Genomic DNA, 21,048 nt, shown 5'->3' on the forward strand with positions numbered 1-21,048 from the left:
CACCGTCAGAGCGCTGATTGGCTGGTGGCGCTCGTCGCTTGGTGCTATTTGTTGTTGGAGCTGCGCACCTGACGCAGAGTGCGTCTGCACGTGCAGCCGTTTAAGCGGCGACGGATCCTGTGAGGACCAGAGAGAGCTGGAAGCGGAGAGGTGAGTGGGTGTGGAGCTGACCTTGGGGTGCTTGCCTGGCCGTGGCCCAGGCCCTCTGGGGTTCTCGTCGCTGGGCCTTTGCCAAAGGAAGAGTGGGATGGGCCGGACAAGCATTTGAAGCTTTCTTTGGGAGCCTTTCCCTCTCCTGTCTTGAGTCTAAAACCCTGTGGGTGACCTGAGGCTTGAGGCCGGCAGAGGAGGTGAAGGGTCTTTTCCCCAGAGGTTACGCAGACTTTTCTCTGACAAAGATTGTTATAGGACTATTTGTGTACAGACATTCCTGGAGGAAAGTAGTTGTCCTGTGTTGGAGAGATTTAGTTCTAACCTTTCTGTTCCAGTATCCAAGGTCTTTCCCTAACCTCTCCATCCCAAGCAAACAAGAAACCTGTATCAGACTTCCTGTCTACCTTTGGAGGGGAGCGAAAGGAGAAAGCTTAGAAAGGCGGAAATCTTGAGTAGTATCTTTAAAAATTTCCATCCCCTTAGTATCCAACAAGCTCTTTGTGGGGAATACTTTGACAGAGAACCATTTTTTGGGACAGAGCCTAAGCATCACCGGCAACCTGGTGATTGCTAGAATGATTAGTTAAGTGGTTCATCTGGCTTTGAAATATAAAAAGGATGGCTATAAATGCAATCACTAGATAAGAAGCAATACCCAATTCTCCATTTTTTGCAAAATCCTTTTGGGAAGATTAGCACTTAGTTGAGCATTTCCAATAGCTATGTGTGAAACAATGATTGTTGATTGTTTATACTTTTTTTTTTTTTTTTTGGTGGGTGTGGATGTGCCGGGAATCAAACCCTGGGTCTCATTTGCTCTGTGAGGGAGTTATATCCCCAGACGGATAGTTTATGCTGTTAAAGACACAGTTCTTATCTAATGGAGGTCAAAGTGCTTTTTCCCCCCACAAAATAAAAATAGAACTTGAAGCCACCATGGGAGATGAAGATTGGGAAGCAGAAATCATCAAACCTCATGTGTCTTCCTATGTTCCTGTATTTGAAAAGGTAATAAAATTTAAAGTGTGCAGTTATTAAATGCTATGGATTTTTATCAAAATTGAAAAACTGGTGGGGAAGTTTTAAATTATAGACTATTTCAGTGTTTATCTCTGTGGTTGTTATAAACTATTTTATGGGGAATGAAAAAGAATGCCTGTGTAGAATTATGTATCTGATAATGTGACAATTAAAAGCTAAATTAGATGTGATATGAAGAACTTATTTACATCTCAGTGATTTAGGACTTACAGGTGAAAGCAAGCTTGTTCAAATTTGGTGGAATGTCTCTGAGGGACACTTACATGGAAAATTGGCAAAAGTTTGGTTCTGGATGATATTTTGAATTCTGAAAATTGGTTTTATGCAAGGAAGGCTCCTAAGATAAATATTTTAGGCTGATTCAAATGGTGCCATCAGTTTAATATATTACAGATCATCAGATCTTTTTCCTGTTTGGCATTTGCGAAATTGCATTGTAATTCAGAAGCAGTGGCGCTGGGTTAGATTTTTTGGGTTTCAGTTCTGACTTTTTAAAAATTTGTGGAATGAAACTTGATAATATAGTTTAAGGGATTGATTTTGCAGAAGTGTTACTTTGTTGACATTATCTCCAAAAGTTTTTATTCTCTTCAGAATTTCCTGCTTGTGTGTAAGACAATAAATTTTGATACTTTCTGATTTTAAGTGATGCCTTTGTGTAAATCCTTATTTTATATAAAAAATGCAGTTCTTTAAATTAACTGGAATTGATTCATATGTGGAGTTTGAATAGCAATACCCAAAATATTAATCTGATTTTGTCATGTTTCTTATCTTGGAAGTTATTTTAGAAATAACATCTTTTTGTTATCTTCTTATAGTCGTCTTTCATCATAAAAGCATAACCACATTTTGTGAAAAAAGGAGAAAAATCACCTAAAAATGTTGCTCTCTAGCATAGTTACTCCTATGAAAAGCTTCCCTCTGTCTTCCAAAATATGTTTTTATTAGAGTATATAACAATTTTTTTTTAAGTACTGAAATTGAACCCAGGGCCTGATGCATACTGGGCAAACTTGGTACCATTGAGCTACATCCCAGTCCTATCACAGTAATTTTTGAATCCAGCTTTTGTTTTTTTCACTCTTTACAGATTATTCCATATTACTAATTTCCTACAAATAATTTCTTATGCATACATAAGACCTATGGAAAGGATCTGTCATAATATGAATGATTTTTGTTGTGGGAATTTAAGATGGTGTTAGTTTTTTACTTTGACATTGTCATAAGTACCTATTAACTTATTTAATTTGGGAATTTTTTTTTCTCAAAAATAGAATTACTTGTTGGGTGTGGTGATGCACCCCTGTAATCCTAGTGGCTTGGGAGGCTAAGGCAGGGGGATTGCGAGTTCAAACCCAGCTTCAGCAAAAGCAAAGCACTAAGCAACTCAGTCAGATCCTTTCTCTAAATAAAATACAAAATAGGACTGGGGATGTGGTTCAGTGGTTGAGTGCCCCTGAGTTCAATCCCCAATAAATCCCCTCCTCCAAAAAAAAAAAAAAAAGGAATTATTTGGTCAGAGGATATTTTATGGCTCCCTTTTCACCCTCTTTTTCTTAATAGATTTGCTATAATACAAAGTTTAATATACAGATAGGCTCTTTTTCATCAGTCTAGTTTTATTTTTTTTAGTTTGAGATGTTTGTCTAAATGGAGCGCTCTTCAAACAGCACAGTGCACTGCAGTATGTTGTGCATATTTGTTGTATCAAGTTTCAGAAATTGAGGATTAGCTATTACATCTTGCAAGTTCACCTTTTTGGAGTCATTGTAGTATTCGTAACATACCTTGTATCATGACATTTGGAATACTAAATAGAATGTGAATTTATGTTGATAATTTCACCTTACAGTTCTTAATACATCTGTATGGGGCCAATTTATAGTAAATTTTTTACATTTGTCTGCAAACTTGACACCTGGTTCTGGTTGTGCAATTAGTAACTTCCTAGTTAACTTGAACATGATGCAGTCAGTAGCTTTGTTTTCCTTTCTTGTTTGATTAAGTGCAGAGAATAAGGATGTATAAATGACATTTTTATGGAGGAAAATTTGGAGGTCTTTTATTCCCTGCCATTTTTTTATTTAAGGCACCAATTTTTTAAAAAAATACTTTTTAGTTGTAGATGGACACTATACCTTTATTTTATTTATATGTGGTGCTGAGAATTGAACCCAGGGCCTCACACATGCTAGATCAGTGCTCTACGGCTGAGCGAGTCATATCCCAGCCCTAAGGCACCCCTTTGATTGGTCATTCTAAATAAGTTTTCATCTCAAAACTAGGTGGTGCTTTCCTTTTAAATTTATAGTGGCTTTTAAAAAATAGCATTGGATTAATATCAATTTAAGCGATATTTATCATCAGACTTTTATGAGTGCTTTGCAGGAGCTTTTTTTTTTTTTTCGAGATATGTTCATAAATGCTTGTAGTAATAGGGCACTGTTCTGGTAGCACTTAGAAAGACATGGTGGCACACACCTTGTAATACCAGAGATTCCTTAAGTTGAGGCAGGAGGAGTGCAAGTTTGAGGCCAGCCTGGGCAACTTAGTGAGACCCTGTTTCAAAATAAGAAAAGTTGGGGACGTAACTCCATGGTAGAGTGCCTCTGGATTCAGTCTCCAGTACCTGTCCTCTTTCTCTCACAGAAAAACTCCAAACTCCAAAATCTTGATTTTGAAGTGAGTACACAACCTGGGGGAATAGAAAAATGAAAGATATGAGTTATAAAAAATTTGGTAACTTAGCAGTTTTAAATTCCAGAAATCTCAGTGGTTGACATTTGTACATAGTATGCAGGCTTATTGGGATGAGTGTTAGAATGTATGGATATGGTGAGTGTATTAGATATTTAGTTTGCTTACTTATTATTAGCTGTTAGTGTTTTTTGTTAGGTGACCAGATGATTAAATGTAGTGATCATTACTATATTGAATAAATTTCCATTTTTGTGGTACATTTCAGAAGATAAAAACTTTTGTGATTAAAGTGGAAACAGTGTGAGATAATTGCTCCACAGTGGTAATTGTGTTAAGTAGCAGTAGCAAAGTTAGTAATAATTTAGAAAAGGAGCTTGCATATGACATTCCAGAATTGAAAAGGGTACAGGTGAAAAGAAATGTGTTCACTAAAATAGGATATTTTGTAGCTGCATAGGGGAGTTCTTATGTGTTAAAACATTTTGAAATTTAAATTTTTTATTTCAGTACTGGGGATTGAACCCAGGTTCTAGCACATGTTAGGCAAGTGCTCTCCCACTAAGCTACATCTCCGCCTCTTCACTAAGTTTTGTTTTGTGACAGGGTCTTGCTACATTTCTCAGGCTGAACTTGAATCTGTGATCCTTCTGTCTCAGTCTCCCAAGTAGCTGGAATTAAGGGTATACACCGCTATTCCTGGCTTGAAGTTTCTAAATTGGTTCACTTGGGTGATTTAAGAGGTTACAAATGATTTATAGCTAGGTGTCCTAAAAGTAAACCGACAAGCCTTCTGATCATTCAACATATATTTATTGAATTCTGTATGCTGAAGGTAGTGTTGAACATGATGAAATACTTGCTGTCAAAGACTTGTATTTTATTTGGGGAGATAGAATAAGCACATTTGTAAACCAGATAATTATGAATGATTAAAAAGTGCTATGGATGGGTCTGGGGTCGTGGCTCAGAGGTAAGCGTTAGAGCACTCATCTAGCATGTGCAAGGGACTGGATTCGATCCTCAGCACCACATAAAAATAAAAAAGTAAAGGCATTCTGTCCAACTACAACTAAAAAAAATTTTTTTTTTAAAAAAAAGCTATGGAAAAAATAAGGATTTTGAGTGTGTGTGTGTGTGTGTGTGGAGGGGGGGTTGGTTCAAGTGGAGAGAGGGAAGGCTTCCTTGACTCATGAATGGGAGATCTGAAACAGTCCCCAAAAGCCATCATTTACCAAGCTTCTGAGTCAGAGGAAGGAAACTTAGCATATTTGGATACCAAGAAAAATGTGAATGTGTTGAGTTCATGTGTCTGTGGCAGCAATTACCCCTAATTGGGTAATTTAAAACAATAGAAATTTATTCTCATATTGTTCCAGAAGTCAGAAGTTAGAAATCAAGGTTTGAGAAGGTCTATCTTCCATCTTGAAACTCTTGGAGAAAATCTTTTTCTCTTCTATCATCTGGTGGCTGTAAGAGGACATTGGCTTGTAGTTGCATTTCTTAGCTGTGTTCACATGGCCATTTCCTCTGTGTATTTGTATTATCTCCCTTTACCCCTTTCAAAGGACCCACTCAGATAAAACAGTGTAATCTCTTCATTTCAAAATCCTTAATCACATCTGTCATGACCCTTTTTCAGATAAGTAACACTTACAAAGTCCAGGAATTAGGATTATTTGTTAATGACCATTATACAATTTATTACAGCCAATATGACTAAAGCACAATGAAATAAGACAAGAGTAGTAGAAGTTGAATTCAGAGAAGGAAAGGGAAAAGGAGAGGAATTGGAGGTACTTGCATATAAAGACAAGTTCTTTTCTGTGCATAAGTGAATTTTCTTAGAGTGATTTCCATTTGAAAAATTTGGATATATTAACGATTTCATTTTATATAAACACAGTGGAAGTTTTAAAAATAAATTTCTTTATTGTTGAAAGTGTTAAGCCACTAATAGCCTTCTGACAATGTCAATGTAGTAGCCTAATGTTACATCACAATGCCTATGTTGCTCACTTTACTTCCTCTTATTACCTAAGCATTGTATCATTTCACATCATAAGAAGAGTGAGTACAGCCCAATAAGATATTTTGAGAGACCATATTATATAATTTTATTACATAATTATAATTATTCTTATTTTGTTAATATCTTATTGTGCCCAATTTATAAATTAAACTTTATCACAGGTATGTTTGTGTAGGAAAAAATATAGTGTGTCTGTATGAATCAGTGGTTTGATATCCATTGTTTCAGGCATCCACTAGAAGTCTTAGAATGCATTCTACTGGAAAAGGGGTTACTATTCTAATTTTCTATTTGTGAAATAGATGACATTCTTAATATGCAAAGTGAAAAACTGGTCTTTCCTCTTACAGGATAAATATTCTTCTGGAGCAAATGGAGACACTTTTAACAGGACTTCAGCTTCATCATCAGGTATGTGTTAAGGAAAAAAAGGCAAAACTCTTTAAGAATTTCATCTAGTGAATAAGGAGCAGACTGATAGACATATTTAAAATTTTTTTTCTAATATTTACTTTTTAGTTGTAGTTGGACACAACACCTTTATTTCACTTGTTTATCTTTGTATGTGATGCTGAGGATCAAACCCAGGGTCTCGCACGTGCGAGGCAAGCGCTCTACCGCTGAGCCACAACCCCAGCCCAGCATATTTTTAAAAATAAATTGTTAGTTGTTTATATGGTACTGAGGATCAAACTAGTGCCTCATGCGTCCTAGCTAGGCAAGTGCTCTCCCACTGCGCTACAACCCATCCCCCTGATAAGGGGATGTTTTTAAAATTTCCTAGTGAGAATTCATTATAATTTGGATACCTTGGGTTGGGGGCACTTCTAGCTAGAGTAAGGGAGAGAAGGGAAAGTGTAGTGTTAGTATAGTTAGTGGATTACTGTAAACCTTTGTTCAACCCGGAAGTTGCATGTTTGGCTTCTAGGTTGCTAGAGCATTGTCAGGATTCCTGACATAAGGAAGTATGATGTTGTATATTATATGTAAAGTTATTGAAGCAGATTCCAATGGTGGTGAATGGCCAGGGTAAGAACTATTCAAGCCACACATGTCATGCCATTAAGATATGAGTTTCTTTGAGATCAGAAAACTAATTTCGGATAAGTCCTAAGAAGAGAAATGAATGTCAAGATAAAGGAGCCCTATCCTTCCTGCTGCTCTCAATTACCTTCTCTGAACTTGTTTCCACCTGGGCTGCTCCCTCACACTGATGCATTCACCTTGATTGTCCAACACACATACTCTCTCTAATATAGAGTTGATGTGGATGGGAAGATGGGTTTAAGTGGGAGGGCTTAGTCTAGGAAGTTAAACTCATGACAGTAGTCTTTTGCTTTATCAAAGTTCAAAGCAGGCTGAAATGGATTGCTATTGTATTGAAAAAATTTTTTATTGTGGTTATTGCAATTTTGATCTTTTTTAAGTGTAACATTAAGTATATTCACGTTGCTGTGTAACTACCACCCTTCATCTACCTCCAGAACTTTTTCATCTTCCCAAACTGAAATTCTATACCCATTAAACAATAACTTGAAACCACCATTTTACTTTAAAAATATTTTTTTCATTGTAGATGGACACAATACCGTTATTTTATTTATTTATTTTTATGTGGTTCTGAGGATCAAACCTAGTGCCTGACATGTGCTAGGCAAGTGCTCTACCTGCTGAACTATAATCTCAGCCCCACCATTGTATTTTTTGTGAATTGAATTACTATGTGTTTGCTGTGAGTCTCTATGTATTTGAGTTAATATTTTCAGAAAGCTAGATTGAAATAACCACCAACTAAAAGCTGAGCTTTTGCTTAGTTCTGTGAATATTTAGACTAATGAAACAAAATCAATTACGTTTTCTTATTAAAGAATATATGAGGCAAATGAATGTATACTAAACTGATAGTTCAATATGTTTATTTCCCCCAAAAAAATAAGAAAGAAAATTATCTGAAATCCTGATTTTCATTTGTAGATTTAGCCACTGTTGACAGTCCTTTGATTTTTTTTTTTTTTTTTAGATCTCTCTATATATCCCGCAGAGATAATTGTATTCCACTGGCTTTACACATACTTCTTTTTATTATAAATATTTATCTTGTTTTTCCTTTGCCTACCTGCCCTTGCATTCCGTGCCCTTATGTTCTTAGAATTGTACTTGAAAATATTTCTCTACGTATTTCATAGAAATGGAATCTTATTATACCACATCTTTTACTTAATGATAGTCACAGAAAACTTTCTAAGCAACTATTATAATCTAATTCTTTCCAAAATTAAGTGAAAAAAGTTCATTATCTGGTTTTAAAATGTCAGAGCTTATAGGCCATGAAGTTACTTTTATATAGTAGTTCTTTTATAAAGTTACTACTTTATAGGTATGTATATGTCATTCACTTTTGAACCCCATAATATGGTTTCATTTCTTTTATCAACCCTCTGTTTTTTTGCTAGTTAACTCTTGTTTCGTTAGCTTGAAATTCTGTGTTCCTATTGCTAGTTCATTTCCAAACTCTCTACCAGAAGCACAAACAAATATCCATTTAGTTTATAACATATAATGTGATCTATCAATTTCCTTTTTTAATTGGAAAAGGATTTGAATACTCCATCCAGCTGTTTTAGTATAGACTGGCCTTTCTCTAGCTTTCTCCCATTCCATTTTCTCTGGATCGTATGTTTCTTCTGCCTTGAACCCTCCACCCCCCTCACTTTGCCTGAATTAATTTTTCTTCAGCTTTCAGAGAGAGGAAATTGAAAATGTCTTAACCTTCATGCTTCATTGATAGTATAAGGGAAGATTCTTAGCTTGGAAATAATTTTGAATCTTATTGTGTGAAATTCTAGTGATGGTGTTAAGTTTGATATTCTGAGTCCTGACCCTTTGTATATGCCTACTTTTAAAACATCTCTAGAGCTTTTAGTATCTTTTTTTGCCTATGTATACATAATAAACATTTTCAGACACGTCTATCATGTAACAGTTTATCAAAGCAGATTGTCAAGAATGTAATCCTATCATTATTTCTTCAAAAAATGCCAAATACAGTTAAGGTTTTTTGTTCTAGGCATTTTTGTTTAGCAGCTACATTGTTTAGAAAGTCTTTACACTAAGTGACCTTTCTTAAAGACATTGTGCAAGATAGTGAAAGTTTAATTCAATCTGCTTAGATGAGTGACATCTCAGAAAACAAAATTCTATGCTGTTATGAAATATCTCTCTCTACATACTTATTTTCTGTGATAATATTAATTTTGGCCAAATTGCATTTTTGTTGAGAAGTTGGGAGAATATAGATGGGCATACATTATGTGGCTCCTAAGTGCAAAATCAGTCAGATATATAAAATTATAGGAAATGAGGGAGAAAAAAGTCAGTAATAGCTAAGTGATATAAACGCCAGAAGGTAGGAGAAATTTTGAGATGCATATACAGAAATTTCAGTTTGTGAGTATAGGGTATTTTTTTAAAATCTGTTTATTGATTCTAAAACAACTATTGATTTGTCTCTTCTACCCCCCCCCCCCCAACCAAGTGCTAGGGTTGAGCCCAGGGTCTTACACATGCTAGGCAAGAGCTCTACCACTGAACTACATCCCAAGTAAATTTTTTAAATTTAGTTTTTAGTTGTAGATGGACACAATACCTTCATTTTATTATTTTTATGTGGTGTTGAGGATCCAACTCAGTGTCTCACACATGTGAGACAAGTGCTGTACCACTGAACTACAACCCCCGTCCCCCAAGTCACTTTTTATTTTGAGAGAGAATCTTGCCCAGTCTGACCTTGAGCTTGCCATCTTCCTGACTCAGCTTCCTAATTAGCTGGGATTACAGGAATGCACCACTGTGCCCAGCTGAGTTGTCATCTCTTACACCTGAGTTACTTTCTTATGTATTGAGTACTGTTGTGCTGAAGTCTGCTTTCACACATTGATTGAAGATGGAAACATGAGTGAGAACACCTTATCACCTTTTCTGTTGGTGTTTTTGTTTCACAAGTTGGGGACTACTAGGTTTGGTGTTTTTTTTTTTCTTTAAATCAGGGATCAAACCCAGGGGCACTTAACCATTGTGCCATATTGCTAGTCCTTTTTATTTCTTATTTTTAAATCTTGCTAAGTTGCTTGGGTGTCTCACCAAGTTGGGGAGGCTGGCTTTGAACCTGAGATCTTCCTGTCTCGGCCTCCTGAGCTTCTGGGATTATAGGAGTGCACCACCACACCTGGCTATTATATTTCTCTGAAATTATGGAAATATCATCCATTTGCAATGTTCAGTATGATAGCTACAAGCTACATTTGGCTGTTGAGGGTTTAAAATGTGTTATATATTTTATGATAATTAAATATTTATTTTTAATCTGTTATAAATTACCTTTTAAAAAAGGTATTTTAGGGCTGGTAGTTCAGTGGTAGAACTCTTACCTAGCATGTGTGAGGCACTGGATTCAATCCTGTAATTATGTTTATCTACAACTAAAAATTTTAAAAAAGGGTATTTAATATTAAAATACCCTTATATAACGGGATAAAACAAACTGTCTCATGATATTAAAGTGTTTTTTTTTTAGATGTAGATGGACACAGTACCTTTATTTATTTTTATGTGGTGCTGAGGATTGAACCCAGAGCCTCACTCGTGCTAAGGCAAGTACTCTACCAACGGAGCTACAGCCCCAGCCCTCTAGTAATATTTTATTCTTTCAATTTACTGTGGGGTCTGGTTAGCTAATATATTGAAATTTTGTATCTGTTAGTAATGGGGGCTTATAATTTTTTTCTGTTTTGTCATATCAGAGTTATTCTAGCCTTGTGAAATAAATTGGTGAATAGTATATTTTCTAGAAGATGTGTATGATATTGGATTGATTAGCTTTTTGCCAGTTTTATAGAACTCTCCTGTAAAACACTCTCTGGGCTTGATGTAGAAATTTAAAGTCTGATTGAATTTCCATAGGATAACCGTATGTGTATGTGTGTTTGCATTATTTCTTAAGTTAGTTTTGGTGAGTTAATTTTTGGAAACTTTTTTGTTTTTTTTTCTTTGGTTCTGGGATTGAACCCAGAATCTTGCACATGCTAGTCAAGCAGTTTACCACTGAGCTACATCCCCAGTCCTTTTTGTTTTTTATTTTGAGAGTGTCTTTGAGTTCCGAGGGTGGTCTCAAACTTATGATCCTTCTGCCTCAGCCTCCCAAGTAGTTGGAATTATGTGTGCTACCACACTTGGTGATTCTAAGTGTTTTAAACTTCCATTGTGATATATTTCTTTGAGTTATGAATTCTGTTGAAGTGCTTAAAAAATGTTACAATATTTATGAATTTTTTTCTGTTATGATTGATTTATAGAGTAAACTGGTTCTCTTATCAAACAATAGATTTTACCGAATGGTTGAAGGAAATGAATGAAGCATGGTGATCAGTTTGGTTTATTTGATTGTATGTTAGGAATTAGATTTCCAAGACATAATGATGTACATTACAACACTCTACTGTTGCACAAATGTCACTTCTGTTAGTGTTGCTATTATCAAACTAATTTTCTTCATCAGAATACCTTAAATTAAAGAAATACTGTTACATTAAAAAAGAAAAAATTTCAGCCAGGCATGGTGGTGCATGCCTGTAATCCCAGTCACTTGGGAGGCTGAGGCAGGAGGATTGAGAGATCGAAGCCAGCCTCAGCAATTTAGCCGGGGCCCTAAGAAACTGAGTGAGACTTGTCTCTAAATAAAACATAAAAAAGGGCTGGGGATGTGGCTCAGTGTTGGGTGCAATCCCTGGTACCCCCCCCCCCAAAAAAAAAAAAGAAGAAAAAAAATTTCAGATATAAAGGGATTCTAAGCCTTTTGTGTATATGGTATTAATTTTTGAAATTTGTTATGTTTGTGGCCCGCGTAGCAGGTTTTTAAAAATTTATTTATTTAATTATTCTATTTTGGTACTGGAGATTGAACTCAGGGACACATAACCACTGAGCCACATCTCCAGCCCTATTTGAATTTTATTTAGACACAGGGTCTCACTGAGTTCCTTAGCCCCTCAACATTGCTGAGGCTGGCTTTAAACTCCTAATCCTGGTGCCTCAGCCTCCTGAGCAGCTGGGAGTATAGGCATGCACCGCTTCGCCCCGCCCTAGGTTTTTAAATAAACATTCTGTTGTGGAAGAAAGTTCTGTAATGTTGAGTGCTACATATTTCTATGAAACTAATGTGCATAGCATTCTATGGATGACTAATTTCTTTCAATTTTGCTATTATCTGTGCTTATAAAAAACATCTTTAGCCAGGTGTGGTGGTACACATCTGTAACCTCAACTACTTGGGATGCTGAGGCAGGAGGATCACAAGTTCAAAGCCAGCCTCAGCAACTTATTGAGGCCCTAAACATCTTAGCGAGATCATGTTTCAAAATAAAAAATGGGCTGAGGATGTGACTCAGAGGTTAAGCACCCTTCAGTTCAATCCCTAGTACCAAACCAACTCAAACCAAGCAAAAACTCCCTTTGTATCTGTCTCTATTACTTCACATTAATGTACTTTAGAAAAGTATATACTTTTTAATTTAGAGTCAAGATTGATTGGTTCAGTTTACAGTCTAAATATAGTGTGTGATTTATATTTGTATCACGTGTGTCCTTGAATATTCTGGTTATATTAGCAAATTTAAAAGCACTGGGTATTAGCAAATTTAAAAACAGTCCTGTGGTTGAAAATTGCTATCTCCTCCTTCTGATTTTCAGTTTTGAATTATGAGTGAAATTTAGTCACCATTTTTTGTTCTTTTGGAGAGTTACCTATTCATATTTTTAGCCCATTTTTCTTCTAGACTCTTCATCATCTTTCTTATTGCTATATAAAATTCCTCTTTTGCTACATGTGGCACATTGAAGAGACTTACAGTTTGCATACTACTTGGATACTTATTGTTTGACTTCTTTCAAAATGTCATTTGCTTTAGAAATGGATGATGGACCTTCTCGAAGAGATCATTTCATGAGAAGTGGATTTGCCTCAGGGAGGAGTTTGGGAAACAGAGGTAAGATCTTTGTTTTTCTTTAATCTCCTGGACTTTTGGATAATGGAATGGCTTTCATAGCTGTTTGGTGCAAAGCTAAGTATTTTATAACTCCATGTATAGTAGTTTTTGTTGGGATAATGAGTTCATCATTTTTTGAAATGTAAATATTCTTTTTGCTGTTTTATTTCTTTGGGGGGTAGTAGGACATAATTAAATTGATTGGACAGATAGATTAGTTAACAGATTGGTTGGGCAGATGTTCCACATAGCTATCTCTTAATTTATGATTATTGATTTCTTATAATTAACATGGGAGGAATGTAAAAAGCTTTACAGATCCAGATGAGGAGGACTCTTTCTTGATATATATCATCTATATATATTTATTTATTTTTTTGTACCAGGGATTGAACCCAGGGGTGCTTAACCACCTTTTTAATTTTGAGACAGGGTCTCACTAGTTTGCTCAGGGCCTTGCTAAGTTACTGAGGGTGGTTGCACTTGCCATCCTCCTGCCTCAGCCTCCTGAGCTGGGATTACAGGCGTGAGTTTTGTATTTCTTAAGAAAAGGCATTATGGGAAACATTTCTATTAGTTCATTAGTATTAGGCTTATGAGGTTATTTTACCAAGCTTGGGTTCTTAAATTTTACTTTTAGAATTGCCAACATTTTATTTGACAGCTGGTAACACAGTGAGATACCTTCCTATAATCCGTTTTTTAAAACTTCATAGTAAAATGCTGAAAATGTTCTAAATCATTTTTTATAGTGCAATAACATAATTAGAAACTCAAAAATCTGTATGACTTTCTTGGCATGGTAGCTAATTCCTGTAATCTTAATGACTTGGGAGACTGAGGTAGGAGGATTGCAAGATTGAGGCCAGCCTGGGCAACTTAGCAAGACCCTGTCTCAAAATAAAAAAAGGGTTGGGGATGTAGCTCAGTGGTAGAGGACCACTGTGTTTAATTTCTGATACCAAAAAAAAAAAAAGAAAATTATTTATTTTAGGGGATTCCATAGCTAGGGCTATTTAGTACTTTTAAACATGCATAATACTTCTCCTTAAATTTATCTTTGAAAGATTTTATTATATTTCCAATTCCTTTTTCATCATTGGAATCTTAAAGTTAATATGTGTTATTTCATTTGACATTTGGAAAACATAGTTTCTATTTAGATACAATGAACACAAATTTGAATTTTATATTTGGATATGGTCCTTCTAGTTGACTTAATTTATATTTTAAATATGCATACATATCTTGCTTTTAAAGCTTACATGTCAAGGTATGCTGATTTGGATCATGTAATAATTGTCGCAAGAGGTTCAGATGTGGGCTTTGTTAACTATTACTAACAATAAAAATAATAAATACCTTAATAGTATACTTAAGAATATTTTAATATTTAATATTTTAATATGTTAATATATTTAGATAAGCTTTTCAAAAATTATAATTTTAAAATTTAGCTTATGTGATACTTTTTGATGTAGACTTCTGTTGTTGAATAGATCCCTTTTCAATGACAAAACCACCACTTAGATTTTATCACAAATCATTTTTATATATTTAAAGTTGAAATACACATTAAATCCTGATGAGAATTCTTCTGAATGTCAGTACTTTAAAAAGTTATTTTTATACTATATATACAATCAGAAATTCCTAGACCCACGAGTATTACTTCTTTTCCTTATAATTTGTCTGACATATTGCTTCAATCTCTGGTAATTTTTCTGAGTATAAGTTGTACATTTAGTAAAGTGTTTTTTCAAATTGTCTTAATTACCTAACATTCACTTTTCATGTTCTGTGGAGTATGGCTAAGCAGCTTTAAATTCTTTAATCACATACATCTTTAAGATCTGATGAAAATACTCAGTCGGACATATACAAGTTTGCACTGATTTTAGGAATTTCATAGAGTATTATAGAGATAGGTACAGTAATTTATAAGAATCTCAGGGAATAGATAAAATTTTCCCGGTGATATTTTAGAATGTCAGTTATGTTGTTTTGGAAGTTTCTAGTGGTTCTTCTTTCCTTCCTCTCTTTCTTTCTCAGTTTTTTTTATCTTCTATGCTCCTTGACATTGCATTTCTGCCCTTAAGTAGCTGTTGTTTTTGAGATGGGGTCTTACTATATTACTAAGACTGGTCTTAAATTGCTGGGCTCAAGTGATTCTCCTGCCTTAGTCTCCTGAGTAGCTGGAACTACATGTGTATGCCATGGTGCCTGGCCAAGATTTTTATGATTTAGTGGTACAGAAATATGTGAAAAGAAGTATTACTAAAAAGAGGTACAGATAGTTTATTATTGGGAATGTGGAGGAAGGATTATGACTGGAGTGCTGAAGGGCTTTACAGAAAAATTTATCTTCTGAAGGATGAAAAGAATTCTAGTAGGAAAACTAGGAAAGCAAGGAATACTATTCCAAAAGAATAGTAAAAAAATAGTATTCCAAATACTATTCATAGCATGTATGAAAGTACACAATACTAGAAGTTCACAGTGTGAAGTAGGAGAACTTATTTGGTGTGATTTAAAATGTTGGTTGTTCAGAATTATGTAGTGGGAAATAAAGCTACAAATGTTAATACAGGCAAATAGTAGTAAGACACAAGAAGATGTGAAGTTGAGTTGTATTTGAAAGCTGCTTTTCTTTAGTCCCTAATTTTAATTTTACTAGTATTAGTATTATTATTAATAAATAGAGCAGTTAAAAATCAGAATAAGAGTAAAAAGTTTTCAATAGCAATAACTCTCACAGGGACAGAGTATAACAACAAGGTCTGTCAAGGTGAACATTCAGCATATACAAAATCATGAAGTTTGTTTTCTGGTTAAAGGACTCCAGTAAAATAACAAATAGTAGAAAACCTGTATTTCACTAGCAGTAGATTTATGTTTGTATATTGGTTTTGTTATTTTTTTAAAAAGCTGCAATTAATTTTAAGTTCTTATACTGTTCTTTTCCTGTCCTTGAAAAATCCTTTTACCCCAAAGATTTATTTTATCCCCATTTTTTATTTTTTGTTTTTTCTGGGTGCAGCTGATAAACTTGACACAAGGCAAAAATCTTAGTACAGCCTGAATGAATTCTCATTCAATATCTGTATGTATAGTTAGTTGTATATGGTTTTTCTTAGTTTAAAGGGGTAACTACTGAGCCACATCACCAGCCACATCAGTGACAGGCTCTTGCTGATTTGCTTAGGGTCTCACTAAGTACTGAGGCTGGCTTTGACCGTGTTTACCCTCCTGCTTCAGTCTACTGAGTTACTGGGATTACAGGCATATGCCAACACTGATGTGTTTAATTCTATGTTAAACAGTTTGTCTAAACTTTTCAGATGCTGGCGAGTCTAATAAAAGAGAGAATATGCCCACAGTGGGCAGTTTTAGAGTTGGAAAAGGTTTTGGAAACAGAGGTAGGTATTTGCTTCTGATACCTTAATAATAAAAACTTGAGTTAATCTCAAAATTTTCAGTTTTTTGGTTCATAATTCCCTCTAATATACATAGAAAGTATTTGTCTTTTTCAAGAATTTATGAGGATCACAAGGAAGTGAGTGCTTTTACTTTTCTAGTTGTAGTTTAAAATAGCAGTTTGTGCTGCTTTGGATGTTTATGCATTTTTTTTAACTGTTTCCTGCTCCCCCAAACAGCCATGTTCCTTGCTGCAACTTCTCTTCAGATGGATTCACCCTACTCATGAATCCCAGTTCTTTAATACTCGCCATCCTCTACCAAGAAATCCATCTTAGACGATTCTGAGTACCCATTTTTAGTTGAGCCAGTAACCAGTAGTTTGAAATTATATTTTTTCCTTAAGAACTTAAAAAAATTATAATTCAGACAGAATTTATGATCAAATCTAATAATGTGTAGGTGGGAGACTTTCCCAAGATTTGGGAAACTTAGCACTGACTTTTCTTAGAGGAAGAATGAGGAGGGAGCAGCACTTGTAGAAGGCTTTAGAATATAGTCTTTTCTCAAGCATCTTCAAACACTGCAAATATTTAGATGAATGAAATAATTCAAATTAGATTTTGTGGAACTATATTCTTTCTCTAGAGATTATCTTTATATATTTTAAGATAATATATCTGTTCCAGGAAAAATTCTTCTGTTATTCAATCATATAGCAAGGTTATAGGGTACCTGTTTTTTTATATACTAGCTTTGTATTAAATTTTTATGGAATTTTCTTGCTGGAATGGACCTTAGATTCTGTTTAGTAATGTTAAGAGATGTTAAGTGAGGGGCTGGGATTGTGACTCAGCAGTAGAGTGCTTGCCTCACACGTGTGAGACCCTGGGTTTGATCCTCAGTACCACATAAAAATAAGTAAGTGAAATAAAAGTATTGTGTCGAACTACAACAACAACAACATCATCATCATCATCATCATCATCATCATCATCATCATAAAAGAGAGATGTTAAGTGGCTACACACACACACACACACACAATTTTGTGTGTAAGTTGGGTAGCTATCTAAATAGTAATTAGTTAGTCCTTGTATTAATGGAAGCCCAAATGTAACATACTTAAGTATTTTTTTCATTTACATACCAATTGGCAGGCATTCCATATTGACATTTAATTTTAAAGGTATGTATCTTTTTTTTTTTTTTTTTTTACTTTTTTTGAGAATGGGGGTTATGGTATGTTGCCCAGGCTGGTCTCAATCTCATAGGCTCCAGTGATCAGCCTATTATAGCATTAGCCTCTCAAGTAGCTGAGACTGTAGGCCTGAACCATCATGCCTGACTCCCTGAGTATCTTTGCATTAAAGGTAATTTTATTAAGATTCAACATTTTTTAGTTTTATGGAAGATTATGGATGAATTTTCCTTAAATTAATTTTAAAGACAGTCTTTTATGCTCCAGAGATGTATAAATCTTAGACATAGGTGTTTATGAAATGACAAATTTGAAAGCAGATCTTGATGAAAGACGTTGTTGTTGTTAAATTGTAAACTAGAAAAATTAACAGGATTTCCATGTTACTGAGAAGGGAAAAATTATCATGCATTGGATTATAATTTAGTTGTCTTTTGGTAGATGAAGAAATTGTGAGTTAATTTGTAAAATTTAAATTTTTTTGTATTTTGTTTTTGTTTTTTTTTTTAATTTTTTATTGTGGGTTGTTCAAAACATTACAAATTTCTTGACATATCATATTCCACACTTTGATTCAAGTGGGTTATGAACTCCCACCTTCACCCCATACACAGATTGCAGAATCACATCAGTTACACATCCATTGATTTACAAATTGCCATACTAGTATCTGTTGTGCTCCGCTGCCTTTCCCATCCTCCACCCTCCCCCCTCCACCCCCTCTCCCCTCCCCTCCCCTCCCCTCCTCTCTAGTTGTTATATTGTTACCCTTGTCTTGCCATGTACACACTGAGGAATATAGGACATTTGGTGAAACATAAAATTGGCTTTAAAAAAAAAAGATGTTTTTGACCTTAAGATAATGGATCTGATAAACTTGACACTAGGCAAAAATCTTAGTACAGCCTGAATGAATTTTCATTCAATATCTATATGTATAGTTAGTTGTATATAGTTTATCTTAGTTTAAAGGGGTACCATAACTCGTCTCTGCAAAGGTGATATTTTTAAAGCATAGAAGTATAGGAAATTGCTTTCAAAAGTTTGCAAGTTTCATTTTATATTGTGTTTAGGTTTTTCAAATAACAAATTTGAAGAAGGTAATAGCTCTGGTTTCTGGAAAGGTAAGTTCATTGTTTTTGTAGTAACTTCAAAAAGTGTTAACATTAAGAGCACATGCTAAAGAGAAATTAAGTATTTTAATCTGGACCAGATGTAATTTGTTTAAAGCCAGTTTTTATTTATGAAGCAGCTATATCTGTGGATCTTGCCAAAGAATTATTGGTTTGTATAAAGAATTCAGGCCTCCTAATTTGGCCTGTTGCCACCTGCCTCAGTAAATCTGAGAGTACAACTTTTGAATGCTGTGCTACCTTTAGAAAAAAAATGGGATAGTAGAAAGAGCAAATTCAGAATTACAGTTACTCTCCATATATAAATACAGTTTGGGACCATTTACACTTAAGTCTGTGAGAGAGATTCGTGAATCACTGCTGAAGTTAAAAAAACATTTTTGTCAAAGGTACTGACATTCTGGTTTGGGAGAATAGAATAATGTTATCAGAATATAGACATAATGAACATTGCTTTCCTAAAAATGATTGTGAATATTTGGGTGAGGCTTTGGAACTTGTGTTTAAAAGCATCCCTCATGATTATGATATATCCTTTATTTGATAACCACTGTGTAGAATCTTTATAGCATAATACACTTTGGAGTAATTTGCTACTTGCTAATTGAATGATGGTAGAATAAATTGCTTAATCTTTCTAAAGTCATAGTATTATATTCTGTAGAATGAAGACCATCACCCATTTTATAGGTTGTTAGGCAGATTAAGTAAGAATTCATGTGAAAGAAAAGACAAAACTCAGTATCAGATACATTTGTGGTTGTCTTGTTTTTCTTCATTAAATGTTTGAAGCTTAGGCTAGAAATATAGTTCAGTGGTAGAGTGCTTGTCTAATAGAAATAAAGCCTTGGATTTGGTCCCTAGTACCAAAGTGGGGAGAATAAAGTTTGAGGCTTGATCTTACTAAACTCTTTGATTCCCAAAATCAAAGACTAGACCTGATTACTTAAAAACTCTTTTGAAATGAGGTTGTATTTTAATATCCCAAACCATTCCCAGTCTCGTTCTCTTTGCTCTTTTCCTTTCCTGTTTAAATGAAAACATACATAACAGAACTAGTATTTATTAGAGAAAAAAATCACCATGTTTTTCTTTACTGTTTCTACTGTTTCTATTCTAACCTCCCAACTTTTAACCCACTGAATGTTTATGATTATTTCCACTTATCCCAAGACCATTCAGTTATCCCAGTTCACTCCTTCCTAGAGATGGTAGGCCAAAGAACTTATGAGCACATATTCCAGTTTCTCCCAGACTTTTCTCCATAGTGGTTCACTTTCTTCTGTTTTCATTCTTAGTTACCCTAAAAGAAAAAATAATATAAATAGTTCATATTCTTTTGTTTCTAAAAGTTTTGACAAACTCAGGAGGAGATCATGGTAGAAGTTTTTACTTGTATATACATAGTGTTTTTTTGGCTGTTTTTTCCCCCTGTTGTCTAGTTTTCCTGGGCTGGTATAATGTAGTGATAAGAAGTTCAGGTTTTAGAGTTGGAAACCCTAGATATGAGACCCAGATCCATCTCCTGACAGTTGTATTACCTTGGAAAAAGCAATGAACCTTTTTTAAAATTTCATTTTCTTTAGAATTATACTTCATAAGGTTTTTGTGAGAATTTAAAACATTGATACAGTGCTAGGATTTAGCTCAGTGGTACAGTGCTTGCTTAGCATGTGTGAGATCCTGGGTTTGATCCTCAGCTCTGGGAAAAAGAAAAATTAATACAAAACAACAGATGTAGTGGCAGGAGGATTGTTTGAGCCCAGGAGTTCAAGGCTAGCCTAGATACCATAGCCAAGACCCTGCCTAAAAAATTAAATGTTAAAATTAAAATTTAATTAATTAATACAAATAGGTACATTTAGAACAACGCTATATATATATTAAGTTCTATTGGGTTATTGTTTTTATATTATATGATAGATTATAACTAATTTCGCATTCATTATCTCATTTTCTTTGCTTTATCTTCTAGCTCTATAGAGATTTTTTTTCTTTTCATATAATAACTTTATTTTGAAATAGTTTGATTCACAAAAAGTTGCCAAAATAGTACGGAGAGTTTTCATATATCCTTTATCCAACTTCTCTGAAGGTCATTATTCTGTTTCACTTCCCAGGGTAGTCAAAATAATAGGGATATAAATTGGGATATAATTGGTCAAAGAATGTATGTAGGACTCCTTTATTCTTGCCAGATTCCAAATTAATCAGTATCATTTTTTCTTTAAGGCAACAAATGTTATTTATCATCATTATTTTAGGGCCAACCTTTCTTCTAAAATTCTTCATTTTCTGCTTAGCTCCCTTACATTAAATCTTTTCCAA

General features: G+C 34.5%; 1 protein-coding gene across 3 annotated transcripts in view; it reads left to right on the plus strand.

Moving 5' to 3' along the window:
• Positions 1-1,089: 1,089 nt before the first annotated feature.
• Ddx4 (DEAD-box helicase 4) overlaps positions 1,090-21,048 on the plus strand; it is a 55,196-nt gene continuing 35,237 nt past the window's right edge. For all 3 annotated transcript variants that reach the window (XM_046456342.1, XM_046456344.1, XM_046456343.1), the window contains exons 1-5: positions 1,090-1,161; positions 6,280-6,340; positions 12,892-12,969; positions 16,311-16,388; positions 18,661-18,711. In XM_046456342.1, the coding sequence (XP_046312298.1) occupies positions 1,090-1,161; positions 6,280-6,340; positions 12,892-12,969; positions 16,311-16,388; positions 18,661-18,711 (340 nt within the window). The remainder of the gene's footprint in view (positions 1,162-6,279; positions 6,341-12,891; positions 12,970-16,310; positions 16,389-18,660; positions 18,712-21,048) is intronic.

This window comes from Marmota monax, unplaced genomic scaffold (assembly GCF_021218885.2).
Source record: "Marmota monax isolate L192 unplaced genomic scaffold, Marmota_monax_Labrador192_F-V1.1 WCK01_AAM20220418_F8-fsc00037, whole genome shotgun sequence".
Taxonomy (NCBI): domain Eukaryota; kingdom Metazoa; phylum Chordata; class Mammalia; order Rodentia; family Sciuridae; genus Marmota; species Marmota monax.